The following is a 26,458-nucleotide window of genomic DNA, read 5'->3' as shown; positions in this document are numbered from 1 at the left end:
GAAGCGTCGCAATGTTGAGAGAGACGAGTCAGGTTGGCTGCTGTCATCGCTTTCTGCAGAAGTGGAAATGGACATGTTTCGTGACTGGAGAAGTCGGAAGCCAAATTCGTCTTCCGCACCAGAACCTGCCATGTCTCCAAGCGCTGTGGAAAGGAGGCAAGAGCGAACAGACGGAGACACTTGATCACTGCAGCTCTGCGTAAGAAACTGTGCTCATTCAAAATGAGAAATTTGAAAATGTACCTTACAGAACGTCGCTGAGCGAAGAGATTGAGGGCGAGGCTGACTAGACAGGAAGGTGAAGAGTTTTTGACCAGGCGTGATTGCCAGTTATCGACGTCTCGGAAGCGTCGTCATGAAAGCCTGGGACAGTGGATGCTGGAAAAAGGAGAGATCGAGCGTGCGTCGCTCCTGGGTTAGAAAAAAAAACAGCAACACTAGAAGTGAATCACGAGTCGAAGGGGGAGGACTAAGGAACGTGGGATGCACTGATAGAGATTCATCTCGCCAAGTCCCGCGTTGCAATGCGTTGGAAGGGGTTCTGCGTTCTCTGAACACTTTGGTTTTTTCCTGTTACAGGCAAAGGGACAGTTCGGCGTGCTTCGTGGCTCCAAGCTCACCAGACCAGGTCTCTGTATGTTGGGAGTTGCCATATCAGCCGTCGCGACTCGATCATCTGCTTGACCAATCAATGGATAAGACATCTTTTGCCATCCTTCATGAACTCAGAATCTCTCCCTGGTCGTCGTTGGTTCACCACCAAGACCTGTTTGGGGTACAGTGCTGCTCATATTCCCAACACCTCCAGAATGCGCACCTGCGCCAGTGGTTGTGCCCCCTGCTGCATGTCTTGTTCCTGAAGTGGTCGTTCCTCCTGATTGCCAACCCGTCAGCATAACCACTACGGGCGCTGCCAATGGTAGTTCGTACCGAAGCGTTGATCAGCCCGCTGTATGTCTGCCTCTCCCTTCTCCTTGACCGCTTTGTTTTTGACTTCTCCCTCCCGGTCATTGAAGGCTGTATCGATCGACTCGTTGACCGAGCCACGGATAGTGTCTCCCAGGCCCTTGACTCCCTTCAAAACGGATTTCACATCGCCTACGGCCTCGTGAGTTTTGCCTTGCGTTCGGTCGGTCATCTTGTTATAGGCAGGCTTCACCAGGTTATCGTCGAGTGCGAACAGGGTGATGGAGAATTAGTTTGGCACAGAGCAAAAAATGCGAGGCAGGGGGAAGGCATAAATCAGTCGGGCAAGCTTTGCAGCATCGCGCGCACTCTGGCCGAGTCCGTGTGAACCATGACGACACCGAGTGTCAGCGCCGGCGAAGAAATCCGTGACGCAAGTCTGAGCATACGAAGTTGGTAAAGATGTGTCGAGGGGCGTGGAGACTGAGCTGAGGATGATGGAAGAGCTTGGCACTCGCGCAGGTCATTCGCTGCAAGGCTTTAACGAGCATTCTCCCCTGAGGGTTGGCCCCGGGCCGCCGTTTCCGAGGCTTGGGCATCTCTGTTACTTCGAACCGAGCACTCGGGACTCGTATATCTGATACTTCTGGCATGTACCGAGAAGACGAGCACCAGTGGTTGTTGTCCAAATCCAAAACGCGTTTCTATCGCAATACCCTCACTCTAATTTAAATACAAGGCATCGTTGTAAACCCAAACAAGCTTCCATCACGCGCCTAACCCTATCGCGACACGCCTCTGGCGAGCTGTTCAAGCAACTTCTCTATCTTGTACTCGTGCTTTGCTGTGGTCTCCCTTCATGGTCCTTCCTAGTTCGTTGTCATCTCCCATTCCACGTCGTGCCGATCCTCCTGGGCCACCAATGCCATCATGCTCCCAAAATCTATTCTTGTTATCCTGTCCCGTTACCAGCCCGACGAGGTCGAACGGATCAATCAGTGTCAGAATGAATGGCCTATTCTCGACCATGCCCGGTCCTTCGATCTCTGTTTTGCCATCCACAGCCAGGTATATCTTGTGGTTGTGCGGGAGATATTTCAAGGGCGGAAAGACGTTCATGAGATAGGTGTTGAAGAGCATAGGGACGACCTCTAGTACCCAAAAGATCCATTCTTTTCCATTGGCAGTCGAATCTGGTGGATAGAAGAACGACGCGGTGCGAAAGGTGTTGCGGATGAGGATTAGGAAGCCTGAGGCGTAGAGCGAGTACACGACAACCTTGACTTTATGCGTAAAGACATTGGCGGCGACACATCGTCTGTGGAAGATGACTATCAAGTATACAAAGCCGAGAAACCTGCAAACTGATGTCAGTCTCCATTCGTAGGCACAGGATTCAAGTGCAGGAGAGCTCGAGTTCTCTTCGGATCGCAGAAACTTACATGCCCAGCAGGAGGAATAGGGACACTTTGACCAGAACGATGCCCATTTTGATCTTTGACACACTGTTGTCGGAATTCGCTGCGTAGGATGCTCCATTACCGGCAATTATTCCGTCGACAAGATCCAATGCGACGAATGTGGTCCAGACGCGGCCTGGGTGAAGAGGAGACAGATAGGGGATATAGTACAACAGCCTCCCGAATATGAAGTAGTCTGCGCCATTGTAGACTGGTGGAGCGATGAACTATAGAACTGTTAGCCGAGCTTGATGTAAGCTGGTATGGGATGCGTGTTGAAACACGAAAGATGATCTCAAACACGTTAAAGACTCACCAACAAAACCGTACTGGCAACAAATACGCCGAGATCATCGGTATGATAGGCACCATATTCTCGAGTTGCGAGGCCCGCGACAAATAGTGCTGCCGCCCATGGGAAGAGAAAGCCAATGCGCCACGAGCCTCTGTATTTGAGATTGTTCTGCCACGCATGGAGGACTCCAGAAATGAAGAAGAGAACAGCAAACGCAATGGAGACACCTTTGGTTGGCTTATACCACCAGTACGATATCTCTGAAGAAGCCATGGCTCCAGACTTTCGTTTTTGTTAACGTCGAAGGTTGCAGGAAGAGATCAGAGGAGCTTGTGGTCAAGAGGTAAACGGCGGGATTATGAGCGTTTAAATGCTGGGAAGTTGAAGTCGAGATAAATAAGGAGAAATCTGTTAGCAGTTCATAGTTCGGCGCCACAAAAGACCGTATGATCTTCGAGCGCGTACCGCCTTCAGGGGAGCGCAAAATCGAAGACAGCCCGCGAATATGCCCACTCTAAAGTAGCCACGTATAGCCACATGCGGAATACGCGAGGAGAAAATCCATCAGATGCTCTAGTGACGCCGTTGGTACGCAGCTTTGGAGGAGTATGTTGAGATCTGTCGCCAGGAGACTTCAATAGAAACAAGACTGAGGCACAACGGGAATACCCTTCATTTCGGCAGGGACAAAGACGCCTCGTGGGTGCCTTGCGCTGCATACAACCTAATTGGGCCTGGTATGAATGGTTGATCGACGCGAATCCGCACAATGGCCCTGAAACGTCTTAGCTCTTGGAAGGGATCGAAACAAATTCCAACATTTCGACAGGCTAGGGTACCCGTGATGAACGGTTCTGTACCTCGTAGATGACTCGGGCCTGGCTGGCCACGTCGGGCATCGAGATTAGTGGAGTTCATAATGAGATCCGAATACGAGAGGTCACGAAGGGGCAACTTCGAGAATCGGTTGCTGGGGAGAAATCAGCCTTGCCGTTCGCCTTGCTTTCCTTGACACGTGACACTCGGCACATCCACGTGATATGAGTTCCCTCAAGCGAGCTATGACGTATTGCTTCCAGCAGCGCAACCCCGAACCTCGGCACGAAATCACCGCGAGGACAAAGCAGCTTGAAGGTGATACCGATAATACACACTCGAGGATGTCCTCAGATCTTGTAGGAGTCTTTACATCTTGCGGCATGTAGAAGCCTGTACTCCATACGGTGTGGCAACAATCAATGCCACCTGTTTCGAGTGACATTGATGTGAAAATGTCTATTCTCCCGTATAAACGACACTGAGGATGGAGTTTGCGCTGCACTTCTCATACTCAAAGTCACCGACAATCTTCGGGCCACATGAAAGATAAACTATCTCGCCAAAATTAATCATTCATCTTTTTCACAGCCCTTGACACATTCGGCATACAGAGCAGGTATAACCCCTAGACGCGAGTTGTTTCAACTCAGCTTGAAAACCGACCCTCTCTGCCTGCGGCCGGTTTGCTTTGATCGGCCAAGCTCTACCAAATTACCGCATCACGCCAGCTGTGACAAGATCACCAAACCGCCACCATGCCTCCAGACAACCCCAATGGAACTACAGCTCATGAAGAAGCTGAAATCGCCTATTTCCAGAACAATCCAGCTCCCAAGTCTCTGGCCAACCACGAGACGCTGGCCCGGGAGTTCATTCAGTATCATTTGGAAAATGCGCCGAACCGCCGGATCGCCCTAGTCACTTCTGGAGGGACAACTGTTCCGCTCGAGAATCAAACAGTGCGCTTCATCGACAATTTCTCCGCCGGTACTCGAGGAGCCACGTCCGCCGAATACTTCTTGCAGGAAGGCTATGCCGTCATCTTCTTACATCGGCAATTCAGTCTCCTGCCTTATTCGAGGCACTACAGTCACAGCACCAACTGTTTCCTCGATTTCATGGAGGAATCCGAAGATGGGGAACGAGTTGTGGTCCGAAAAGAATATCAAGAGAAGATGCGCCGAGTTCTAAAGCAATATCAGCTGGCCAAGCATAATCGGTTGCTGTTGCTTCTGCCTTTTACTACAGTCACCGAATACATGTTCGAACTTCGCAGCCTTGCCGTCATTATGCGTCCCCTCGGAAATCGGGCGCTTTTCTACCTGGCTGCCGCCGTCTCTGACTTCTTCATCCCGAGGGATCGGATGGAAGAGCATAAGATCCAGTCTCGTGAAGGGGGCGCCAGCCGCCAGTTGGTCATCAATTTGGATCCGGTCCCGAAATTCCTCAGTAATTTGGTGCATACCTGGGCTCCCAAAGGCAGCATGATTGTCAGCTTCAAGCTGGAAACCAACCCGGACCTTCTGGTGACCAAGGCCGAACAAGCTTTGGAGCGCTATCAGCATGACCTCGTGATTGGCAATCTGCTCACCACCCGCAAGTGGGAGGTCGTCTTCATTACACGCGATGGAGGAGAGAGATGGATCCGGGTCCCAAAGACGAGGCGATCCAAAAGCTTTTCTGGAGTGGAGGCACTGGTGGGCAAGGCAGAGCGAAAGCACGGGCCGGAACCTCACGATTTGGAGGGAGGTACCGTGACGGAAGGCATGGAAATTGAGAGCTTGATTATTCCCGAATTGGCCCTGATGCATTCAGACATGATAGAGCAGACGTCCTAAAGCCCAAGGGAGAGGCCATAAGGCCATGATGAGCTCGATGCGGTCATCCCTATTTGGAAAGGGTGAATTCAAGCGAGGGAGACTGGGTTGATCCCGGACACAGCGGATACACTGGCAACCTTTTAGCAACTGTTATGCAGCAACCAGTCAATCATGTGCATTCAAACTTCTCTTCGGGTCACGGAGAATATAGGACCAATGATTGCTTAGCTTAAATGCCACCAACCTCCTCTGCGTCGTATCCACCTCCTTACGTCGAGTTCTTTTTGAGCCTATCTCTTTTGTTGACCAAATTTCCATCTGGGGCCGATACATCCCTCGACGCACCTTGGGGCGTGTTTGAAAGTCGAATAGCGGACGCAAGACAAATTCCTGAGGATGCATCGGTTGGGAGCAAATACCGTCGCGCATGGTGGTGTGCAGTCCGTGCTCTTTTACTGTTTGTTTCAAACTAGCCAGGAAACCCGTCTAGCAAGTGTCAGGCGTAGGTGGATTTGGCGAACTCACAAATTCGGACAAAGGAAGATGGCATGTAGCGGTGAACACTAGTACGTAAGTCTTCGGTTAACGGATTGGAGCTTCCTAGATGCTGCACATCCTAATCGCAGCAGAGAATTTGTATGGCTGGAAAGGTGTCAGAGTTCGACCAAGAATGGGATGGATTGGGATGAGATAGGTCGGCTGGAAACCCCAGTTTTGGGGAGCGGAGAGTTTGGAGGTCGATCCTTTCGCTATTCGATACGCGACCAGTTTGTGACGTGTGCCGTCCATCACCCTTGGATGGGTTGTGCTTGACGCTGTTAGTGGGAGGTCAGGTAGACATGGGGCAAGATGATCAGTAGCTGGACGACCTCGAGTTCTGTACTCCGTACCAGCAGTACATACCAACTGGGGAGGTCTGAATTGGTTTTGGACAGAAAATTGGATAAGTCCCGAGGCTCGCGATCTCGACCCCTCTGGTGCGCCTGTGTTGCTCCCGATGATCGCTTTTCAACTGCCGATCGCCCGCGCCATCTTGATTGACTCCCTTAGGGCAAGATCTTTCCGCCCGTCTCAAGCTATCGGCTACCTATATTCAATCCCTCGCTCGGCGCAAAATTCGCCATGTTTGAAGGCAAGCCTCATACTCGGTGCTCGTGATACTCACCAGCGTTTCCTAGAGCTTGTGAACCCTCTCCATCTCCGCGCCCAATACCACTCCAACAACAAAAGACTCACCAAACAAAGCCTGAGCCATTCCAAGGCTCATCGCGGCCCCCTCCCTATCGCCCAGCAAATGACGTGATTCGGCCCGCCTCTTGGATGGTTCGGAGAAAGCGAAGCCTAAAGTCAAACGGGCGCCAAACAGTCAGTGTCTCCAGCTACAGCCCGATATCCGACGATCCTCCTCCGCTTCCTCTGCCTTTAGACGAGTGTCGCAGGTCAAAAGGAGGAAAAAGAAAGATCACACAACCTGAAAACTGACAGGGGAGCGGGGAGCAAGAATGTAAGCTGCACCGGGCGCCGTTCGTGAAACCCTGGTTGGCATTTGCAGCGAGTGGCCTGGTCTGTGGTTCGCCCACCGTGTCGCAGACAGGCTGGCCCTTGACGTCGGTGGTTCATGCCCTCGTACCGTCTTTGCATTTGTATCCACTCTGGGCCATGGGAAAAAAGAACGTTGGGAGCTGATCCGAGTTGAGAGAATGCCCTAACCACATCGCGATCCTGTCCCTAGGCTCTCGAGACCCAAACTTCGCCCTCGTAGACTCTCCTCTCTCCATCATAACTCCTCATTCCAGCTTCTCTTGGTCTTTGCTTCGCCCAACCAGTCGCGGGGCCCAGGACTTGTTGCCCGAATCCTTCCCTTGGCTCTCCGGGAGCGGCTCTTTCAAAAAAGAGATCGGACCCAGTGCCGCGGTTGCACCCTGTGTCTCACTCTCCAATGACATTAGTCTCATAGACGGCAATCGCTCAGTTGTCACCCCCAAGACCCTTTCGCCGCTGTGGACACACGTTCTCAATTGAATCCTATCTTCTGTGCTTCACCTGTTGTATATCGTCCGCGATAGAAAGCACTCTCCCGTCACCTCATCTCGTGGCTGCAGCACGTCCACGTCCGTTCCCCTTGGTCCTGAGGTGGTACCAGCTTTGACTGACATCCGGGTTCCAGACCAGATCTTCGCTGCATTCCCCCACTCCTCCTACCGCTCGGCTGCAAGTCTCGACTACAACGCGCTGCCAGTGCTTGAATTCCTTCTGGGTGCAGTTACACGCGCTGCTACCAGCCATCGCTAGTCTCCTTGCGCGACGAGAGAGTGTTTTGGGTGCAACGAATCCATCCAATAAACCATGAGATAACCTCTGCGACCACTTTCTCAGCCTTTCAATCTAGTCCATCATGACGGCTGCTGATCATCCTTGGTCTCTGGTCGGCAAGTCCTCAGTAGCTCCCGGCAGACCAACCTGGATACCAGACCATTCCGACATGCAGCCATGGTCGACTCCGAAGACGTCGTTTGATGAAGCCCTCTACAATGCTGCCGTTCTTCACATGCCTCCCACCTCTTCTGAAGATGAGCTTGATGATCGGATTGCGTTCGAGGCACACACTCTGGGCATAGCACCGCGGCAAGTTACCTCGGACGTCGACAGGATCGCCTCTTCAGTCTCGACAGTCACAATAGCTTCCGACTCCATGAACCAGAGTTCCATCCAATCCCAGTCTACCACAGCGACCTCCTGTGCCTCCAGTGAGCATCGACCGACGACGCAGTCCTCACGGAGATCTGACCGCGCCCCTCCCAGTCCAGGTGGTGTCTCCCCTGTTTCGACGAGCGAGAGGAAAAAATACTCCCCACTGAAAAGAGGGTTTCAAAAAGTGGCAAGTTTCCGAAAGAGACGGTCGGGGGCCCTGACAGCTTCTTCGACTCTTACAAGTATCAGCAGTGATGCCGACACCAATGGTAGTGAGGATCTGTCTATGGACATGCGAAGTCCCTTGTCGGTCAAATCAGGTCAGAGCTCATGGTCACAACCACTGTCAATGGCAAAGTCCAGTTGCGAATCACCTCAATTCGTGGATATAGAGGCGCTGCAGAGGAGCATGGGGTGTAAGGAACTGCTCAACCTTCGAATGGCACAGCTGGACGAAAAGGGCCGTTTTCTGGAGTTCCAGGCTTCCTTGATGGCGCAATTACAATCGGAACGAGATTTGCTCAAGTCACAAAAGAAGACGATGCAGGGAACCGCAATCGCCGAACAAAGAGCCAAGGTTCGTATAACTTGACACTTTACTAACACAGTTGCTGATGCGATTCAGATTGACCGAACTGTAGAAGACCTCGAAGCGCGCCAACTTGAGGAGGAAATGAAGATGGAAAAGGAACATGAGCTGGAGAAGAGAGCCATTATGTTACGCTTACGGCATATGGAAGCTTATTGTCAGAATCCAACTCCACCCTCGACTCCTGTGGATCCAGGCTCTCGACATGCTTCTATCGATTCGAACTATCCAGAGCGCAAGGTAACCGATAAAGACTACCACAATCTCGCCCAGCAGTACCGTGAACGAGACATCATGGATTCCCTGCATGCCTCCAAAATCAATGTTTTGCGGGGTAAGCAAAAGAGAGCTGTCGAGAATCTCATAACAAAAAAGGAAAAAGAGATGGAGGTTCTGGAAAGGGAACAAAAGAAGGAATTGGCAGTCATTGATCGAGACTTCTCCAGCCAGGAGGCCGATTTGAGAATGGTCCTGGCCAAGAAGAGAGCGAGGCTCGAATCCAGGTGGAGGACCCAGGCCTTGATTGAGCGAACGAAGATGGAGAAAACGACTGGCATGACATACGCCCCGTTGCCCGATGTTGTCGCCATCCAAGATATCAACAGCCCCTGAGTACAGGACGATGCGATTCGGCCCAGTCTCAAAACCATCGCTGATGTGTCACATCACCCCCGGCATTATTATTTTGCCTCTCTGCGCGTATCTTTTCAATCTGCGATTCACGGCAAACAGATACCCCCAAATGATGTGTACTTGTTTTTGACAGCACTATTGCTTATTGTTCATGAGGGATGTGAATCAGCTCGACAAACCCCTGGCGCAGAACGGCGTATTGCAGCGTATTGCAGCGTATTGCAGCGTAATATGCTACATTCTGGGGGTTCGCAAGCAACTGTCGAGCTCGTCTCTTGAGACTACGGATCCACACAGAGCGAATATTATGAGGAGTCATGAAGAATGATGAGATCAATGATAGGCCGCATGTATGCCATGAAGCGGCTGGGCTACATTTGTGACCATAGAAAAGGAGGAGACTTGTATGATTTGCTGAAATGACCGTGTACTGTATTAGGGGCAAGAGTCAGGATGCTCCCTCGAGACAACGACGGAATATTCATTTGATTGTTAACCTGTGTCACCTCCGACGCGTTTCTCGCATTGCTACTCTTTCTGTTTGTGAAACGACAACATTGTGATCCGCATAGCCATCCTCCGAGAATGTCACACATGACACGACTGCTTATTCCTTCGCATTCGCTTCCCGCGCTGATGGCGGCCTGATAGATGCCTGACATGTATGATGCAACGACTCCAAAATGGGTCCAGGATATGTAAGTCTCTCTTGGAAACAATTATGAACTGCGTCGAGAAGGACCAGTTTCGCATCGACATTAACCCCGAAGAGCGTCGACGATACCAGCACCTTCATCGTTGCCCTTGAAGGATCCGGAAATTCTGCTGTTTTCCGCAAGATGGCGCATGCAGGAAACCCGTCGCTACGCTTTCCATTCTCCATCCTCGTTCCTGAGGCGAATATATCCTACTACACCGTGCCCCTTGCCTGGCTCCTGAGCTTCTCGCCGCATATCTACGCCGTGGTGCGCTACAAAGCCCACGGCCAGCCTGCCGGTACCGAGTCTTATAAATTCAACACCGCCTCGCCGCGCACGTTCCCAGACACCCTTAAAGCGAACCCGCATCTGTCCCAGGAGACCAAGGACCGCCTCTTCCGCGCCGAGGCGGCATCTCTCAATGGACTCGAGAACCTGGGCTGGTTCGCTGCGGCCGTTGTGGCTGCGAATGCCGCGGGCGTTGACGGCGCCTGGGTGAATGGACTGAGCTTGTGGTATCTCTTCAATCGGGTGGCGTTCAATCTTGCGTACATCCGTGGCGTCGACGGGAAGGTCAGGGGGATGTGGTACTATGGAGGCGTTGCGTGAGTCTTCTTCTTTTCCTCCATCCTTTCTCTCCAACGATCTATCATGTGAGACATTGATCCGAGGGTGCTGACGTCGATCTCTGTTTTCAGGGCCACGATCACTTTGTTTATCATGGCTGGCAATGCGGCCAATAGGGTGAAGATGTGAGGACGTCCAAAAAGGTGGCATGATTGAAAAATCGAAAGCCATTTGGCTCTTGGGAGGACTGCAGAGACAGGCTTGATGCCGATGCGATCAGATATCAAAATCTCCACTCACAGTTTAACCCATCTTGCAAGACTGCCCGACAATTCTAGTCCAAGTACAATCCTCAAAGTGTCGATCGACCTTGTTAGACCCTCCCAACCCTGTCCAGAACGCACATCGAGAGGCTCTCTGGCGAAGCTTCCAAAACCCCGACCTGAACCAACTGCGACCGGAAGATGCTTAGCGTCCAGTACGTCTTTGATTGGAAGGAGTAGTTTTCATTTCGGGAGCCTCGTTGCCCATGTTAAAGCCTCCCGCCTGTTTAAAATGGCTTTTAACCCACTTAGATGCGAAGCGTTGTTGCATCCGAATGGCTCACATGACAGACTGGACACATGCTTCGTACATTCCAGCCTCGATTGATCTGCTTAGCAATCGAGACCCCTGAGTAAAGAAAAGCTGCCTTCAGGCACTTGGAAGTCATTGTGAACCCGGAGAATGCCCCGAGCTGGAATTTCATCGCTCTAGCAAGTCCAACAAACGGCACTCTATGCGGACGTCACGGATCTGAATTCAGCGGTTTTCGCCAGGAATGGGGCATTGGGGGTAAAATTGGCATGCAAGCTGGCTGTTCAGTAGTCCGCAAGTCCGGCCAGGAGGCCCACGGTCAAGCAAGGAGAAAGGAGCTGCAACGAGATGTGAAGCCAAACGGAAGGCGGATGAGGGGGATTTGCTGGCGTCCGCTACCCTTGCCACCCTTAAAGCTGGCCGCTCATGGGGCAGCCTACAAGTACACTAGCCATCGTGGCGCCTAGTGAGGTCGGTTTGCGCGACCCAGCTGATCCTCACTACCCCCGAGCGGCCCACTAGAAGCCCCCAAGGATTTTCCGTGCATGTGGGACAAATTCCACGTGAATATAGATAGCATCATTCAGATCCATTCTCCACGTTTCACTCTCGATCTCGGAGGAGGATGCTGAACTGAGGGAATTATCACATTCGCCGTCGACAACAAACACCCAGGTATGGTCTTCAACCGCGCGTCATGTCCGACCAAGGCGGAATTCCTGGCCGGGCACATCACACCATTGAGGTACCACCCGTGGTCAATCTTGATCATTCGAAACCACTTTTTAAAGCGATTTGATCGACTCTAAAACCCATGGCGACTCTGGGTGTCTCTTTAATTTCTTTAATTTCACTCTGGCTTTGTCCTTTGTGAGCCCTCGTTTGAGCCGCGTTCAGCAATGGCGAACTCCTGACGCACACAAAGAAGTCGACGACAATGAACCCCCGGCATGCTTGCTCACGATCCTCTGCGAGGTTCGCAGTCTTTAGAACTGCCTCCTTCCCCTGTCAGCTGTAAGTGGAAGCTTCTGTGAAATCTGCTGTCTCTTCCATGTCTTCAGACTCTGACTTTTGGGTCGTCGCAGCGCCTTCGCCCAATTTTGACGATGTGCCTACCATCCAAGTTGCCACTCATGAAGTACCGCTTCCAGCATATTGGCGTATCCTAGGTCTTTTGGAGGACGGCAAACGGGAAGAAGAGATTATCCAAGTCCTCATCCATCACACGGGCACAAAAACGCGGAGAGTGGTCACAGAGATCGTCGATAGTGTGGTGGAAAACCAGCGTCTGATAACCGGGCCACCCAAGTCATCAGGGAGACTGAGTGTTGCATTCAAGAAGCCCCGGAGAATAAGTGATTACCGAGCGAGTCGAATTGAGGCAAGGCGAGAACTTCAAGCGGCCGAAGAGAAACTGGAGACTGCAAAGCAGAAAGAAAAAATGGTTCTGAATGAAGCACTCATTCTTTCTCAACGCAAGGAAGACCTGAAGGACCTGAAGATGAGCGCAGATGAACAACGGAGGACCACAAGCGCGATTGAACATCAAATGAAGCATGTGCTTCGGAAACACCACGACGTCGAGGCGGAAATTGACTTTGCCAAACGGCTTACTCTCATTCACAAAGCTTCCCTGGCTTGATGTTCTCAATGCTGACACCTACGCCTGAGCTTCCTCGTCAGAATCGGTTTCATCTGGCGGTTTCGCCGGAAACAGTGATCATCAATTGACGCTAAAGTGCTGCCATTCCTTATGGCAGTGTGCCAGGGACATCCTTGTCTACCTTTTCAATTCGCATTGTCTCAATGATCTGGAGATGACAGATGACAACCTCACATTAACTCCCCCAGCGATTAATCGAAGGAGAAGCGGGTCAAGACAAGGCATGGTACTGCGTGCTGCCTCAACGCCACCTTTCCCAAGGCTCTTACTTGAGTCGAAGTCTCCCGACATGGAACGAGGCTGAGCCATTACTCTACAGACCGCAGCGGCACGGACAGATATCCTCCAAATTCTTTCGCGAAATTCACGGACACGCGCGCATGTACACGGCCCTGTCGGTCAATGAAACGCGCATGGTCGTCAACAGGCACAACCGCGCCGTGCCAAATATTTGGATGGATGTATAGTCCCTTGCCCCCATCACAGCGGAACGCGACAAACTTCTCTGGCGTCACATCGTCGCCCGGCAGGGCGAGCGGCACCACGAAACTCTGCCCGTTCATGGGGAAAAACAACTGGCCGCCGTCCGGGTGGTAGTTCGCTCGCCAGATCATCGCTCTTTCTCGGGGTCGTGCCGCGCCAGTGCTCGCGGCCTCTTCAGGATACTGGCTCCAGGCAAATAGATAGCTGTCGCCAACGGCATTGTTGCGCGCATAGAGCGTGTCCCCTTTCCACCAGAACTCAAAGAGGCCTTCAGTCACTCCGCCCTGGTCGCCAGAGTTCGCATCCACCGGCCGCCATCCTTGAGCCGGCCACCGTACGATCTCAATGCGATGCTTTTCGGGCACGTCGACAATCTCCCCGTAGCCCTTGACGGTCTCGGGCGTAGCTAGGACAAGGGGTGTTTCGAACAGTTTGCGGACTCCCGTGGTCGGGACATATGCTACTTCTGTGGCATCAAAGTCCCGACCATCGATGTTGATATCAGCTTTGGGTTCAGCTTTGCTGACTGCTCCATTTGCTGTGACAGCCATCTATCCCTGCTTCTTCTATGCGTTGATGCACTTGGAATACTTTGTCTTTGAATGAAATGCTCTTGGAGAAAATGAATTGCGTACAGACCGTTGAATAGCAACCTTTCCACGGTGCGTCCTCGCAATCAGATTCTATATTGAAATACATGAGTATGGGCTTCTTCTGATGTCGAATGGCCGGCACGAACTGCGAGGCTGGCCACGGACTCCGCCCAATGATAGTCGTGGCTCGCAGTCTTCTCAAAACGTGGGCCGTTGTTCCTGCCGACACATGTTTATTCGGGTTTTGTACCATCTTACGTTCAGCCAGCATCTTTCTCAAGTTGCACTCAAAAGAACCGCCGCTGTGTTGGGGGTTTGCACAGTTACAGTGGATCTCAAGGCCGAGGAGAGAAACAGATCTATCGGAACGTCGCCGAAGATGGTCCGATAACAGCATGTCTTTACCTTTTCTCTTCGCTTTGGCCTTGTTCCTCCTCAGTGTCCTGCTTGAACACCGTCTTCTTACACCAAGGTTATCGCCACAATGTCACATGAGATCTAGGCAAGCTGCGCCATGTGGTGCGGCTACCTGGATTACTCCGCTGCTCCCTTTGATGCGAAGCACAATCAATGGAGTTGACAATTGTCAATGGGTGTGAGCACTGAGGGACAATGAACCTTCCGTGGATTGTTGTTCGATCCTTTTGTGGATATTAATGACACCCTTTATCTCTTTGTATTCCTCGAAACAAAATACCAACGAGGTCGAAAGGCGGGGTTTGAATTGTGTTATATTATATAAAGAACATCAGGTAAGGTATCCTCATGTCTAGGATAGGACACCTAATTTCCGCCGACACCACCCACAACGCAAGAACAGATATCTGGATTTACCTTCAACTACAATGGCGGCACTGCACCCATCGGTCCGCCGTTGCCCTCGTCCAACCGACCAATATTTTGACGATTTCAGAGTGGAACAAGAAGTATTCCACGATACCAGATGGCCACGCCTTCGCCTCAAAACCAATGAAATAATCAGCGTTGGTATGGCAGCGAGAATCATTTACTTGCTGAAAAACGGTCACACGTACGACTGCATTCCGTGCCACGTCGTGGAAGAGTTCGATCGGGAGATCGACAGGGACAGTGTTGAAGCTCTTCTCGAAAAAGACTTCGATGTTACCGAAGAAAGCCTGCCTGGCAGCGAGCACCTGATTCCGATGGATGAACCAGCAGTGGAAGACGCGGGCTATGTCTCTGGAGCAGTGATCCCGGCTGGGATTTACCACGAAATCATCAGCCTTCGCGCATCAGGCGTGGGCTTCATCGAAAGCTACGTCAGGGTCCGCTGGAGTCTTTGGGTAAGCCAGGAAGTCATCGCGGCAGCCATTGACGAATTTTTGACTGAACAAGCGCTCAGACAGTCCTCGGGCGTTGCCCCTCCCCCCGTCGACATCCCCCACCACTCGGGACGCCCGTTAAGCACCATTGACTCGATCCCCGACCAGAGGCGTAACGCGGAAGCTTTGTTTTTCAACAACCCTCCACCACTTTACGAGCCGCGGCCAGAATTCCGAGGGGTGCAACTGCGCCATCCTCGCGAGGTCAACCCCATCGACGGGCATCTTCCTCCTTTCTTCGGGCCCCTGAACCCCACTCCTCCGGCATATTCTGCTGGAATCGAGCCTCCTTCGTACGACGACATGCACATCGACCCTGTGACTCGCCCATCATCATCGTCATCATCACCATCGCCGACCCGAAGAATCAGTCCAAGAAGCACTCAGTCGGCGGGCGAACCAAGCTCATCCAACGCTACCACCGTGGAGGGCGACCCACCAGCATTTCATGGCAAAGCAGAGCATTGCTCAAGTGCAAAATGCTTCAGCAGGTCTAACGTAGTAGACTTTCTGTTTGACGGACTTTATAATATTGAAATTTATCCCGACGGCCCGTTTGAACCAGTCAGACTCCGGGATGAAGGACTCCGAATCATGAAGACATACATCAAGCTACGGAGGAAGGATCGCAATTCTTTACTCAAAGTTGACGAGTGCTACCCAGAGTTCACCGCTTACCCAGGGCCTTCTCTTTTGCCCATAGGACATTTGTTGTCTGGCCTAGTCCCGCTGTTCTTCCGAGAAATGCTCGGAAGTGGCTGCGTCACATCGCGGAATGTCATGTTGGATTTCCCGCAGGTGGCAAGCTACTCTGGATTCTGCTTCTTGATCAATCACATGAGATTGCGTCGAGGTGCGCCGGAGATCTACTCCCACGCACCAGCTGCCTTTCTTGAACCGGTACTTGACGAGCTTCGGTTGAGCTGCAATGTCTCAGTCTCGAAAGTTTTAGCCCGGCGCGGGTCTGACCTCACAGCAACAGTGCGAAGCCTCCACGACCTACCGCACTTGTTTATGGAAATCTGCACACAGAGAGAAGACAATCCTCCGGTAAGGCTCGACTTTTTCCCCCACCACTTGAGACCACATCGCGTAGTCGCTCCCGGATTTGACGACTTCCTCACCGAACCCCCGAACCCTACGTTGCTTGACTGGGGCCATGATGCAGAAGACTGCCTGACTGCAGAATTCATGGTTACGCATAGTGACGCTCTTGTGAGGGGTCGAGAACTGGTTTTTGCACTTCTCGAATCCACAGGTCCGGACTTCTCTGTTAGTAGGCGAGTATTGGAGGCTTTTGTCGTTGCTGTGCTTCCACTAACTGAAGGGTTGGAGCCAATGAACGGAGACATCAAGAAGATACTCGCACAGATCCGCCGCCTGAAAGACATCTCGGAAGCCTTAGCGCTTTCCCCGAAATGGTGGGCTGATGCCCTTACAAACCTCGGCCTCGCCACGACGGATGACCTCACTCGTTACACTCTTTGGATAGACATGCCAAGCACGGATCAGTAGACCATCTAGGCACGGTGGCTGAGAGCAGCAAATTTGCGCGCTCTGGTCCGTTTCCTTCCCCGGATCCCAGCATCTGTTTGACAGAATATAAGACATTGATGGCAGATGAAAATGACCGATCTGCTGAAGCTCGAGTGGGATGGATGGGCTTATAAGTCTTTGGTTTGTGCTTTTGGAAGAGTTAGTCTGGGGAAGTCTTACCTTTAATATCAAACGTTGAAAACAACCATAAGTTCCTCCCGTTTTGCGCCTACGCTAGTTCCAGCTGCGACGCTATCACTCCTGTACAAAGCCACCCATATGAAATATTATTGTGCCCCTGAATTCGTCCTCTGTGGTTAGACCAAGGAAATATCCCATATCGCTTACCCGAGGCAGAACGGAGTCCACAAGGCTGCACCAGCGCGAGGCTAATGAATTTCTCGGCGAACGACCTCCGGCTGGAGCATTTAGATTGGCCTATTGAAGCCCACAGAACTAGATCGAGTTAGTCAAAACCTGGAGAGAGAAGGAGGGGGTCGCCCTCGGCCAGACAGCTGGAGACTCTCCACCATATTGCGGGGTTTGCAACGTGGTGCCTGGCACAATATACTCGGTGATAGCCCTCTCCAGCTCCGTCTTCCTCGAGCGCGCTGCGTGCCGAACACCCAGCCATGAAGATGGACATGACAAACGATTCAGCGTCGCCTCAGACGTTCGATCTGGCCTCACAGCAAGACTCGGGATCAAGGAGTCCGAAGACACCTGGCACCTCCGCTCGCACCGGTCGCGTCGCGAAGAAACACGACTCCACCACTGCTCTTGCATGCAATCATTGCAGGCTGAAGAAGGTCAAGGTATTGCCGACCCATGGAAACAACCCCTTTGGTGATGGTGCTCATGTATCAAACAGTGCGTGATCGAATTGGAGGGCTGCCGAAAGTGCAAAAGGCTCAATATCCCATGTGTTTGGCCCAGCGAAGACAAGCGGAAATGGTAAAGCTACCGACTCTATTAGCGCTTGAGAATGGTGTGCTAAATCCCTCTCCCCAGCCCTTCCTCCAAAAATCACATTCGCGAGCTTTATCAGCGGATCGCCGATCTTGAGTCTGCTCTTGAATCGGCGAAGGCAACGCAAAACTTCACCGCGCCCACCCGACATCAAGTGTCCAGTCCGCAGACTCCGTCGACGTATTCAGCCCTTTCAGTGCCAATCCCGTCCCAGGAGGAAGACAACCTGATCTCACGCCTTTGTGGACGGCAGTGGAAGCTCAACAGCGACGAGGAAGGCCAATATAAATTCTTTGGGCCGACCTCAAGCTTGCATCTCACCGAAAGCGTGTCGTCCTCACTCCTCGGCCCGTGGTCTCAAAGGGGCGTGACCGCCGACATCAGCCCCGATGATCCAATTGACCCAGGGACCCAGACACACCTGCTGGAGAATTACTGGAAGTATCAGCACACCGTCCTCCAAGTGTTCGATCGGGAGGAGTTTCTCGAGGGCATGAAGACGAGACAGACTAAGTATTTCAGCAAAGCACTCTTGTACTGCGTCTATGCTTGCGCTGCACGCATATCTGACCGACCATCGGTGCGAGCGATGGTGATCCCGTCCAACGACGACATGGAGGACAAGGAACCTTTCCTGGTGGCTACCGCCACTAGACTCGTCGACCAGGAGCTCAAGAGGCCCCAGATTACAACTATTCAAGCTCTGCTGCTCCTGTCTGTCATTCACTGTTCATTGAGCAAGGATACCAAAGGCTGGCTGCTAACTGGTAAGTCTGCAACGCGATGTCCACAACCAATATTGACGGCTGGCCTCCTAGGGGATGCGTGTCGACTAGCTATCGATCTGGGCCTTCACAGAACGGGAGAGAAGCTCGCGTCTACAAATTTCTCCCCGAGAGATATGAAAGTACGGCAAATCACTTACTGGGGCTGTTTGGTTTTCGATCGGTAACTACCCCTGACTTGATCCTGCTACCAAGCCAATCTAACATCCTTCTCAAAGACTTTGGGCCCTCTACCTCGGTCGTCCATCTTGTCTCAAGTGCGAAGATACGGAGCTCCGAAACAGCTCTCTAACCCAGCATGACGCTTCGTGGGAGAAAAGGATTGCTTTCTCCTCGGTCACTCTTCTCCTGACCGTCGGCCGGATATGTGACGCCTTGTGAGTATCCCAAGTTCGTATGAAGCAGCAAGTACTGAGGGATCTAGAAACGAAGAACAGTGCGACACCGAGACTCTCCATGCTCTTGACGAACAGCTTCAAGACTGGTACCAAAACCTCGACCCGGAGTTGCGGTATTGCAAGGAAGCCCATCCGTCGATCCTCGTGCTCCAGTAAGGCGGCAATCATGCTGATATTCAGATGGATCGCTGACAATTGATGCTAGCATGCAGTACTATTCCTGCAAGATCCACCTGCACCGCCCAACAGCAAACTTTGGCGTCAAGATGTCGGAAACCGACGCCCAATGCAACATTTCGCGACAAATCTGCATCGACAACGCCAAAAACATTGCAACGACCCTTCAGGATTACCGGAACGTGTACGGGGACGCATCCACCCTGAGCGGCGTCGCTTTACACGTCATCGCGACCGCATCTACGATCTTGATCGCCGATATTGCAGAAAGGCGCTCGGCGGACGGGGCCTGTCAATTCTCAGCCCTCAAGACGTGCGTACGCACGCTCAGCGAACTGGAAAAAACCTACATCGTGGCGCGACGAGTGCGCCGCATCATCCAGCTCGTCATGAGGCTGTGCCATTTCGAAAGCGAGTACGTGGATTTCCAGCAAGCCAACGAGGTCGCCAGGAACCCGGCCAACTTGTTCAACATGGTACAGGAGGAGGGAGCGGACAGGGCTTCTTTTCAGCCCCCCAACGACCATACAGGGCTTCCCAGCTTGTCGGCGTATAGCCCTTTGTGTATCGACGACTTCCTCCCGATATCTTCACAGTTTGACATTATGTACAGTCTAGAATCTTTGTAAGACCACAATCAAGTTTTTGTTCCCCTTCGGGTCCCGCCGAGTCTGGCGTTGTTAGTTCTGAGCGGCCTCGCTAGCCTCTTGAGAATGCTTCTCACCTCAACAACTTCCCATGAAAACCTGGAGACTTTTGCGTTTCACGGGCCAAAATTGAGCGCCCTTGTAACGGAACGAGGCATTGAAGAGCCAGCCATGTCCTCCGTCCTCGGAACCTTTGTATCATTGCGGAGAAGGCGGCGACCATTCTCCGGGACCTTACTGGCACAATCCCTTGCCCCAGGATCCTGGCCCGTTTCCCCATTTCGATAACTCCCATCCGTTATTTTCACCTCAAGGTAGATCGAGTGTAGCTTGGTCCTTCCGGAAGTTACATTCGTGCATGAAACAACCCCTTTCTGAAATCCATTCACCGGAGGTAAAAAAAAATTCTGTTTGCAAACCCGACAATGGCCCAAACGCAGATCCCGGAGGACTCGATCCTAAACAAATTCCTGCTAAAGGGCAAGAACATTGTCATCACAGGAGGCTCTCGGGGCCTGGGGTTCAACTTCGCCTACACGCTGGCCCAGGTCGGCGCCAACATCGCGGTCATCGACCTCAACGAGGGGCCGTCGGAGAACATGGCCAAGCTGGTCGCCTTTGGCGGGAAATACGAATATTACCGGGCCAACGTCGTGGATTATCAACTCTTGAAGGACACGGTCGACAGGATACACAAAGATTTTGGCAGCATTGATGGATGGCAAGCTTGGCCCCCTGCTCATGGCGTGGGTATGGAGAGCTCGCGAAGTTGGCTGACCGCAAACTAGTATCCCGGCGGCAGGCATCATTCGCGATAAGCCGTTCCTAGAGCACACAGAGAAGGATTTCACAGATACCATGGACGTCAATGTATTCGACGAGCCCCCCTACCCCGATATTTCCATTTCACAAGAACTAACGAATCCCACCCAGGTCAATGGGGTCTTTTACACCGTGCAACATTGTACGGCAAAGATGGTCGAGCAGAAGACCGGCGGCAGCGTCGTCTGCATATCCTCCACGGCGGGCCACAAGTCGCTGGCGCCGCAAGAAATCGCGGCCTACACGGCGTCGAAGTACGCCGTCCGAGGCATCGCCAAGCACGTCGCGCACGAGTTGGCCAAGTACGGCATTCGGGTCAACTCGATCAGCCCAGGGTATGTCCGCGCCAGAAACCGCACATTTTGGGGGAAAGGACCGCAAACTGACTTGAACTTCTTTGCGTGAACAGGACCGTCCAGACCGACATGCTGGAGTCCGTCATGCAACAGAATCCGAGCAGGAGGAAACTCTTCCTGGACAGCTGCGCGATGCACCGGCTGGCCACCCCAGACGAATTATCGGGAATGGTCCTGTACCTCATGAGCGGGGCGAGCAGTTATACGACCGGACAGGACTTTCTGGTGGATGGTGGAATGGTTTGATTGACTCCCGTTAGAACGGATGAAAGGACTCTCGTCAAGATTTTGTGTAGGTTGGATTTCAGGCAAAAGACAACCGGTGACCCTGAATGTTTGACGAGGATGGGTTTTGAAAGTAGCCATATGCTGCTCCAGCCCGTTTTGTAGTGAGGCCCCTTATTTATCAGAGCTCTCCAGAGGTCCCGGTAGAACGGCATTCGTCGCCAGGGGCTCCCACGCTTTCTTGAAGTCTCTATCAGTTGCGGTTCTGACCTTGATATACCTGTGGACAATATCTTCATATCTCGAGGGAGGTGGACTATCAAAGTTCCATGACGGTCTGTCCCGGCGCACGGGCTTGGGTCTCAGACAGACGCTCATTGCTCGTGAACAGAGGGGACAGGCAATGCTTGCTTTCTGGAACGTGACCATGACTTGGGAGCGCATCCAACGCTATCAATAAGATCTGGATTCGCTCATCTAAGGCGAACCACCCAAACGCCTCTCCAATATAGGTCTCCATTCTCTTGTGATTGGATCCCCCCTTCGAACCCAAATCCCAGCTTTGTCAAGTTGTCGCACCACCACCACTATGGCTCGGTAGGTCTGAAGATATAAGAATGGCCTTTCCTACGCGTTCTTCGTAAAGTTGCTGTACTTGCCACATGCGTGAACGAGGATCGAATGGGCCGCTTGAGAGAGTCCTTGCACAATTCTCCATCTCGTCAACTTCTGGTCCAGGAACTTCTGATGAGAGAAGTCCACCTGTCAGTGGAAGGCGATGGGAATGTCGACCGCAACAGGGACAACGCCGCCCATCCCGTTGCAACCAGTCCCAAACACAGATCACCACGGCGGCATCTAGTGGACAAATCACGGAAATCCCGGTCCTGGAGCCTGTTTAGTGCCGGCAAAGGAGGCTCTTCCGCGAGCAGTTTCTAGAGCGGCCGCACAATGGATGCTTGCGCCAACATGATCATTCTTGCGCTCGGCCTGACGTGGTGGCTTAATTCTATTCAGAGCGACGACGGCGGATGGGGTGTCATCACGGGGCTGCACCTCTCTGTTCACGATTGTCCTAGGTTTCAGCAGCGTTGAACAACCGTCCCAAATTCCGGCGGGATCGGCACCCCACGCCGCAGTGTTGATGGCGTTTCATGCAGACTACAACCACAAAGAGCTGACAAGGAGCTCCTAACCACAGAAGCCCTGCGATGGATACATAGAACACTGCGAGATGGGCAGCAGGACGGCAGCCGAGCGAGAAGCCTTGAACACTATCCATATTCCGGGCATTGTAGTGTCCCGGGTTTGCATATATAACAAGCGACCACAGTCATAAGTTCCCAGATAGGTGATGCAACAGTTAGAATAGATCGCTAGCCCGACTAGAAACAACTTGAGTTGCAGTCTCCACGTAGATGTGCTAGTGGTACTTGTTCCTGCTCGCGTACTCTGTGTTCTCGAGATACACCTCAATCTGGACCATATTGTCAGCCCCCCAATCCGAACCACTGGAGGAAAGTATACTACTTACCTTGTTGTTCATCTTCTTATCGACGTCCTTGCAGCACATACACGCTATGATGCCGACAATGCCGAACGCGAGCGAGGCAAAGGCGACCATGCTGAAAGAGTCCGAGTTTGTGTCAGAATTGTGTTTTTGTCTCTCTTCTTCAGGGAGAGCAAGGTGACTTACCGGATACCGTGCACATGAGCTTGGTCTACCGCGGCTCCGACTGCTGTGACTACGGCTTGGCTGAAGTCCTTGGCCAAGGCCGGGGTGCCAACGACGCTGAGGAGGTCAGAGATCTTCGACTGTGGAAGGCCAGCAGCAACAGCGGCGGCGGGGACTAGCTTCGCGATCGACTTGTTGGTTTCGTTGGTGAGGATCGTGGTATAGACCGCGGCCCCAACTGCAGATAGATCGGTCAGTGACACGAACACGATAGGGGTACGTAAAGGGAGGGCATACTGGACCCTGCAGCAAATCGGAAGACGCCAGCGATGCCGCCGCTCAAGCCCAGATCTTTGTGCTCGACGCCCATCTGGGCAACGGCAATAGACAGATAAATCGCCCAGCCGTAGGCACACTGCGACAGGAAGATGCACGCCACCATCAGGCCTTTGTTCGTGGGCGTCACCAGCGCCAAGAGCGAGCCGAAGAGGACCATGATGAACACCGAGCCGGTCAACTGCCACTGCCAGTTCTTGATCTTGCCGCCGAAGACGGACAGCAGGACGGCGCCAAAGGTGATGGCCAGGCCCTGTGGCAGGGACAAGACAATGCCGTACCGCCAGTCGGCGCCGCCGTCCGTGTAGAAGGCGTTGATGATCGTCGGCCAGAGAATGCTGCCCGAGTAGTAGAACATGTTGACCACGGCCAGAGCGATGGCCGGCGCGGTGAAGTCGCGACCCCAGGAGGACGCGAAGACGTATCTCGGCGTCAACGGATGCTCGGCCTTGGAGAACGTTTCCCACAGGGCAAAGCAGACAATGAAGAAAAACCCAATCACCAGCGGCGCGACCACGTGCGCATCGTTGGACGGCACAACAGTGGTGTACACCACCCCGACAAGGGTGGGCACTGCGCCAGCGACGAACAAGACGCCACCTATACGACACTGGTGTCAGCGGCTCCAATGGGGAGGCTGTGCTTTTGGAGCTGTCATGATCTTACCGACGTAGTCGATTTTTGGTAGCACCTTTTTGATCGGTAGTCCGTATCTGTCGAAAGGTTAGCGCCCTATCGTTGATTGATGACGATGCACCCTCGGTGATACTCACGGATGAGCCGGTGGGAAGTAGAGGAACAGTAGCCCCAGAAATGAAAGGAACTGTGCAATGGCTGCAGCGTAAAAGTTCCATCTCCACGAGCTCGAGTGGAAGCCGTACAGTCCAGTAATCGGCGCCAGGATCACCGACAACAGGGTCGTGAAGTCAGCCAGCACAACGCCGATGTGGCGCCATTTGTTGGGCAACAATTCAGGCAGTGCAAATGCAGCCATCTGGGACACGCATATTTAGCACAAGGGTCTCTTGTCAATATCGCGAGTCCCAAGGGTCATACCTGGCAGTTGCCTCCACCAAAGCCAGAAATGGCCATTCCTGCGATGACGGCATTGACGTTCTTGGACGAAGCGGTAACAATGTGGCCAACGGTGCATATCTAGTGCGTTCCTTTAGTATTTGCTCCCAATACGAGGAATGGCTTCGTTGCCTTACCAGATTCCCAATGGTCAGGAACCATCGACGACCGAGCATGTCAGTGTTTGCGCCACTAGGATCTTTAGCATCTTCTTTCTCTGGTAAGACCAAGATTGTGTAGCGTTGCGTACCACAACATGAAGCAAACCGTGATAGATATCGTCCAGGACTGGTAGGTATTAGCGAGTTTACCCGTACAACTATGGAAGGGGGTACTCACAGGGATAAACCAAATGTACTTGGAGGGGGCACCGAGCTCTTCACCAATGAGGCCTCCGATATTTGCCATGACTGGAATCGGCCAGAAGGACAAGCCGTAGCCGCAGGACAGTATCTATCCAGCACGTAAGAGAATGGTTCCTTCAACCTTGGACGAATCTACTCACTCCCACAACGATCCATGTCTTGAACGTCACAACGGCCTCCTCTTCTTCAGAATTCACTTCCTCAACGATGTCTGCAGACTCGATCTTGCCGTCTTGGTCGATCTCATGATGCTCAGTCGGGGTTTCAGAGTCAAGTTGCCGACCGCTGTCGGTCTTTTCTCCTGCCATGATGGTCCGTCTGAATCAGGAGTGGCCAGGGTGAGAGCACGGGATATGGTTCTCGCTATCGAGCAGGAGGAGAACCTGGGGTTATCACCAGAGCTTACATATTGAACTGCAGATAGTCGGCATTTGGTTACCGAGCAGGTCATTTGCCCAACCCCATCTTCTATTGTTGGCGACTCAACGCTATGCCAGAAGAGAGACACGGCAGGAAAACATGGAGGCAGCAGGGTAGATCCATGACCACGTCGGTGTGTTAACCAAGCTTTTGGGTCGCTGGGGCGGGCCGCCCATGTGCCAATCTAAGCCTGACCCGTGACTAGCGATCCTCGGAGAACGAACACCGCACAATCACCCTCCAAGCGCCAATTTGTGCGAATCAGCGACTGGAATAACGAACAGCGGTGTCTGCTCGACAGGAAAGACCAGCCATCTTTCGTTCGGCATAGACAGGGGGTCAAGAGCCGTGAAATCGACACAAAAATTGCAACGACCAGGATTCAGTGATGAATATCGTTCTGCCGAACATTCACAAAGGATCATTCAGGACTGTTATGGATCGGCTGATGCTAGGGGATATCGTCAAAACTTGACCTGATGGGCGCGAAACCAGCACTGCTGGATGCTTCGAGATGGCTTCTGCCCCGGCGGTTCTTGGGAGTTTTCGTTCAAGGTTGGTACCTACGTTGTTAGACCGCGAAGCTGATTGCAAATCCTTAAATGGCTAGAGCCAAACCTCGGTTAGCCGTATTCAGCCACGATCGTCCAGAATAGGGGCGCTGGTGGCGGCATGACCCACTTACTTTTATATGCCAGTCTATCTAGGAATGTAGGCCAACATGAGCCTTGTCCCTACTAGGAAGAGCAGACAGTCCCGCCGCCAGTGCCGATTTTATTCGCCATGCATTCTCCACCTCGAGGGAGTCTGCCTCTTTACGATTATATAGCAACTTCTTGGGATCCAGTCTCGTTGGATTGCAGAATAGATTGCACGAAACCTGGCGTCAAGAAAAAGAGAACTCCAGAGGTGAAAATGCCGACCTTCTTCCAGTTCGCTGTAGGTCACAACACGCTCGGCAACGAACAGGGCTGGTACATCACTAGGTGGTCCTATTCGTTGCCTTAGGTTCCCTGAACTACGGGTATTACAGCAGTATCATTGCCACCACTCTATGGTGGGTTCCTGGGCGCAATCTCCTACTTATGGATTCCCGATAGACTGGGTCGAAAGAATGCCCTCCTCCTTGGCGCTCTTCGGTACGCTCCAAATGTCGAATTCTTGATTGAAAGTTCTTTTTCGTCCACCTGACCCAAGAAGGATCACTGGCCGGACTAGTTCCACTATACCTAAGCGAAGTGGCACCAACAAAGCTTCGGGGTTTGCTCGTTAGCATGCATAGAGTGTTAATCTACATTGGCTATGGCTCTGCAAGTTGGATCGGCCTAGGCTTTTATTTCCTGAGGGGAACTAAAAGTCAATGGCACCGGCCATTAGCAATACAGTCTTTACCGCCATTGTGTCTCGCCATTGGCGTCCTATTTGTCCCTGGATATCCGAGATGGCGTAAGTCATTCTCGATGCCACCATGAAGAAACGGCGTTAATCCGTTCTTTTTGTCCTCATCCAAGATCGCCCATCGAGCAGGAATTCCGCC

The 26,458-nt window shown here is 52.5% G+C and overlaps 8 protein-coding genes across 9 annotated transcripts; 5 read left to right on the top strand and 3 right to left on the bottom strand.

The window, feature by feature from the left end:
- Positions 1–432: 432 nt before the first annotated feature.
- On the bottom strand, positions 433–1,376 carry PV07_01828 (uncharacterized protein). Its single transcript, XM_016388399.1, has 2 exons — positions 931–1,376; positions 433–874 (listed from the first exon to the last, which is right to left on the bottom strand). The coding sequence occupies exons 1-2, from the start codon at positions 1,136–1,138 to the stop codon at positions 726–728; spliced, it is 357 nt and encodes a 118-aa protein (XP_016255327.1). The 5' UTR covers positions 1,139–1,376; the 3' UTR covers positions 433–725.
- Positions 1,377–1,584: 208 nt separating this feature from the next.
- On the bottom strand, positions 1,585–3,311 carry PV07_01827 (uncharacterized protein). Its single transcript, XM_016388398.1, has 3 exons — positions 2,683–3,311; positions 2,349–2,593; positions 1,585–2,263 (listed from the first exon to the last, which is right to left on the bottom strand). Exons 1-3 carry the CDS (start codon positions 2,932–2,934, stop codon positions 1,717–1,719), a joined length of 1,044 nt encoding a protein of 347 aa, XP_016255326.1. The 5' UTR covers positions 2,935–3,311; the 3' UTR covers positions 1,585–1,716.
- A 515-nt stretch (positions 3,312–3,826) lies between these two features.
- On the top strand, positions 3,827–5,545 carry PV07_01826 (uncharacterized protein). The gene has a single exon (XM_016388397.1). It carries the CDS (start codon positions 4,236–4,238, stop codon positions 5,316–5,318), a length of 1,083 nt encoding a protein of 360 aa, XP_016255325.1. The 5' UTR covers positions 3,827–4,235; the 3' UTR covers positions 5,319–5,545.
- A 1,548-nt stretch (positions 5,546–7,093) lies between these two features.
- On the top strand, positions 7,094–9,431 carry PV07_01825. Of its 2 annotated transcripts, XM_016388396.1 has the most exons (3): positions 7,094–7,411; positions 7,468–8,568; positions 8,617–9,431. In XM_016388396.1, exons 2-3 carry the CDS (start codon positions 7,696–7,698, stop codon positions 9,190–9,192), a joined length of 1,449 nt encoding a protein of 482 aa, XP_016255324.1. In that variant the 5' UTR covers positions 7,094–7,411; positions 7,468–7,695; the 3' UTR covers positions 9,193–9,431. The 2 variants fall into 2 exon arrangements, with proteins under 2 accessions (XP_016255324.1, XP_016255323.1); XM_016388395.1 differs by having other exon boundaries at positions 7,094–8,568.
- Positions 9,432–9,873: 442 nt separating this feature from the next.
- PV07_01824 (uncharacterized protein) lies at positions 9,874–10,667 on the top strand (the record flags this gene model as incomplete). Its single annotated transcript, XM_016388394.1, has 3 exons — positions 9,874–9,911; positions 9,959–10,516; positions 10,610–10,667. 3 exons carry the CDS (start codon positions 9,874–9,876, stop codon positions 10,665–10,667), a joined length of 654 nt encoding a protein of 217 aa, XP_016255322.1.
- A 1,003-nt stretch (positions 10,668–11,670) lies between these two features.
- Positions 11,671–14,522, top strand: PV07_01822 (uncharacterized protein). The gene is made up of 2 exons (XM_016388392.1): positions 11,671–12,068; positions 12,140–14,522. The coding sequence occupies exons 1-2, from the start codon at positions 12,005–12,007 to the stop codon at positions 12,694–12,696; spliced, it is 621 nt and encodes a 206-aa protein (XP_016255320.1). The 5' UTR covers positions 11,671–12,004; the 3' UTR covers positions 12,697–14,522.
- On the bottom strand, positions 13,026–13,751 carry PV07_01823 (uncharacterized protein; the record flags this gene model as incomplete). Its single annotated transcript, XM_016388393.1, has 1 exon — positions 13,026–13,751. The coding sequence occupies one exon, from the start codon at positions 13,749–13,751 to the stop codon at positions 13,026–13,028; it is 726 nt and encodes a 241-aa protein (XP_016255321.1).
- Positions 14,523–14,593: 71 nt separating the features above from the next.
- PV07_01821 (uncharacterized protein) lies at positions 14,594–16,859 on the top strand. The gene is made up of 2 exons (XM_016388391.1): positions 14,594–15,097; positions 15,157–16,859. Exon 2 carries the CDS (start codon positions 15,440–15,442, stop codon positions 16,649–16,651), a length of 1,212 nt encoding a protein of 403 aa, XP_016255319.1. The 5' UTR covers positions 14,594–15,097; positions 15,157–15,439; the 3' UTR covers positions 16,652–16,859.
- The last annotated feature ends 9,599 nt before the right edge of the window (positions 16,860–26,458 follow it).

This window comes from Cladophialophora immunda, assembly GCF_000835495.1.
Source record: "Cladophialophora immunda strain CBS 83496 unplaced genomic scaffold supercont1.1, whole genome shotgun sequence".
NCBI classification, from domain to species: domain Eukaryota; kingdom Fungi; phylum Ascomycota; class Eurotiomycetes; order Chaetothyriales; family Herpotrichiellaceae; genus Cladophialophora; species Cladophialophora immunda.
This window is presented reverse-complemented; position numbering and strand designations above follow the sequence as displayed.

Excerpts from the sequence above, each read along its gene's own strand:
- PV07_01828 (XM_016388399.1), bottom strand. The coding sequence starts at position 1,138 with ATGACCGACCGAACGCAAGGCAAAACTCACGAGGCCGTAGGCGATGTG. Across the intron at positions 875-930 it reads GCGGGCTGATCAACGCTTCG|GAGGAACGACCACTTCAGGA; the intron begins GTACGAACTACC and ends GTTGGCAATCAG.
- PV07_01827 (XM_016388398.1), bottom strand. The coding sequence starts at position 2,934 with ATGGCTTCTTCAGAGATATCGTACTGGTGGTATAAGCCAACCAAAGGT. Across the intron at positions 2,594-2,682 it reads TTGCCAGTACGGTTTTGTTG|TTCATCGCTCCACCAGTCTA; the intron begins GTGAGTCTTTAA and ends ACAGTTCTATAG. Across the intron at positions 2,264-2,348 it reads CTATTCCTCCTGCTGGGCAT|GTTTCTCGGCTTTGTATACT; the intron begins GTAAGTTTCTGC and ends ATCAGTTTGCAG.
- PV07_01826 (XM_016388397.1), top strand. The coding sequence starts at position 4,236 with ATGCCTCCAGACAACCCCAATGGAACTACAGCTCATGAAGAAGCTGAA.
- PV07_01825 (XM_016388396.1), top strand. The coding sequence starts at position 7,696 with ATGACGGCTGCTGATCATCCTTGGTCTCTGGTCGGCAAGTCCTCAGTA. Across the intron at positions 8,569-8,616 it reads TCGCCGAACAAAGAGCCAAG|ATTGACCGAACTGTAGAAGA; the intron begins GTTCGTATAACT and ends GATGCGATTCAG.
- PV07_01822 (XM_016388392.1), top strand. The coding sequence starts at position 12,005 with ATGCTTGCTCACGATCCTCTGCGAGGTTCGCAGTCTTTAGAACTGCCT. Across the intron at positions 12,069-12,139 it reads GCCTCCTTCCCCTGTCAGCT|CGCCTTCGCCCAATTTTGAC; the intron begins GTAAGTGGAAGC and ends GGGTCGTCGCAG.
- PV07_01821 (XM_016388391.1), top strand. The coding sequence starts at position 15,440 with ATGCACATCGACCCTGTGACTCGCCCATCATCATCGTCATCATCACCA.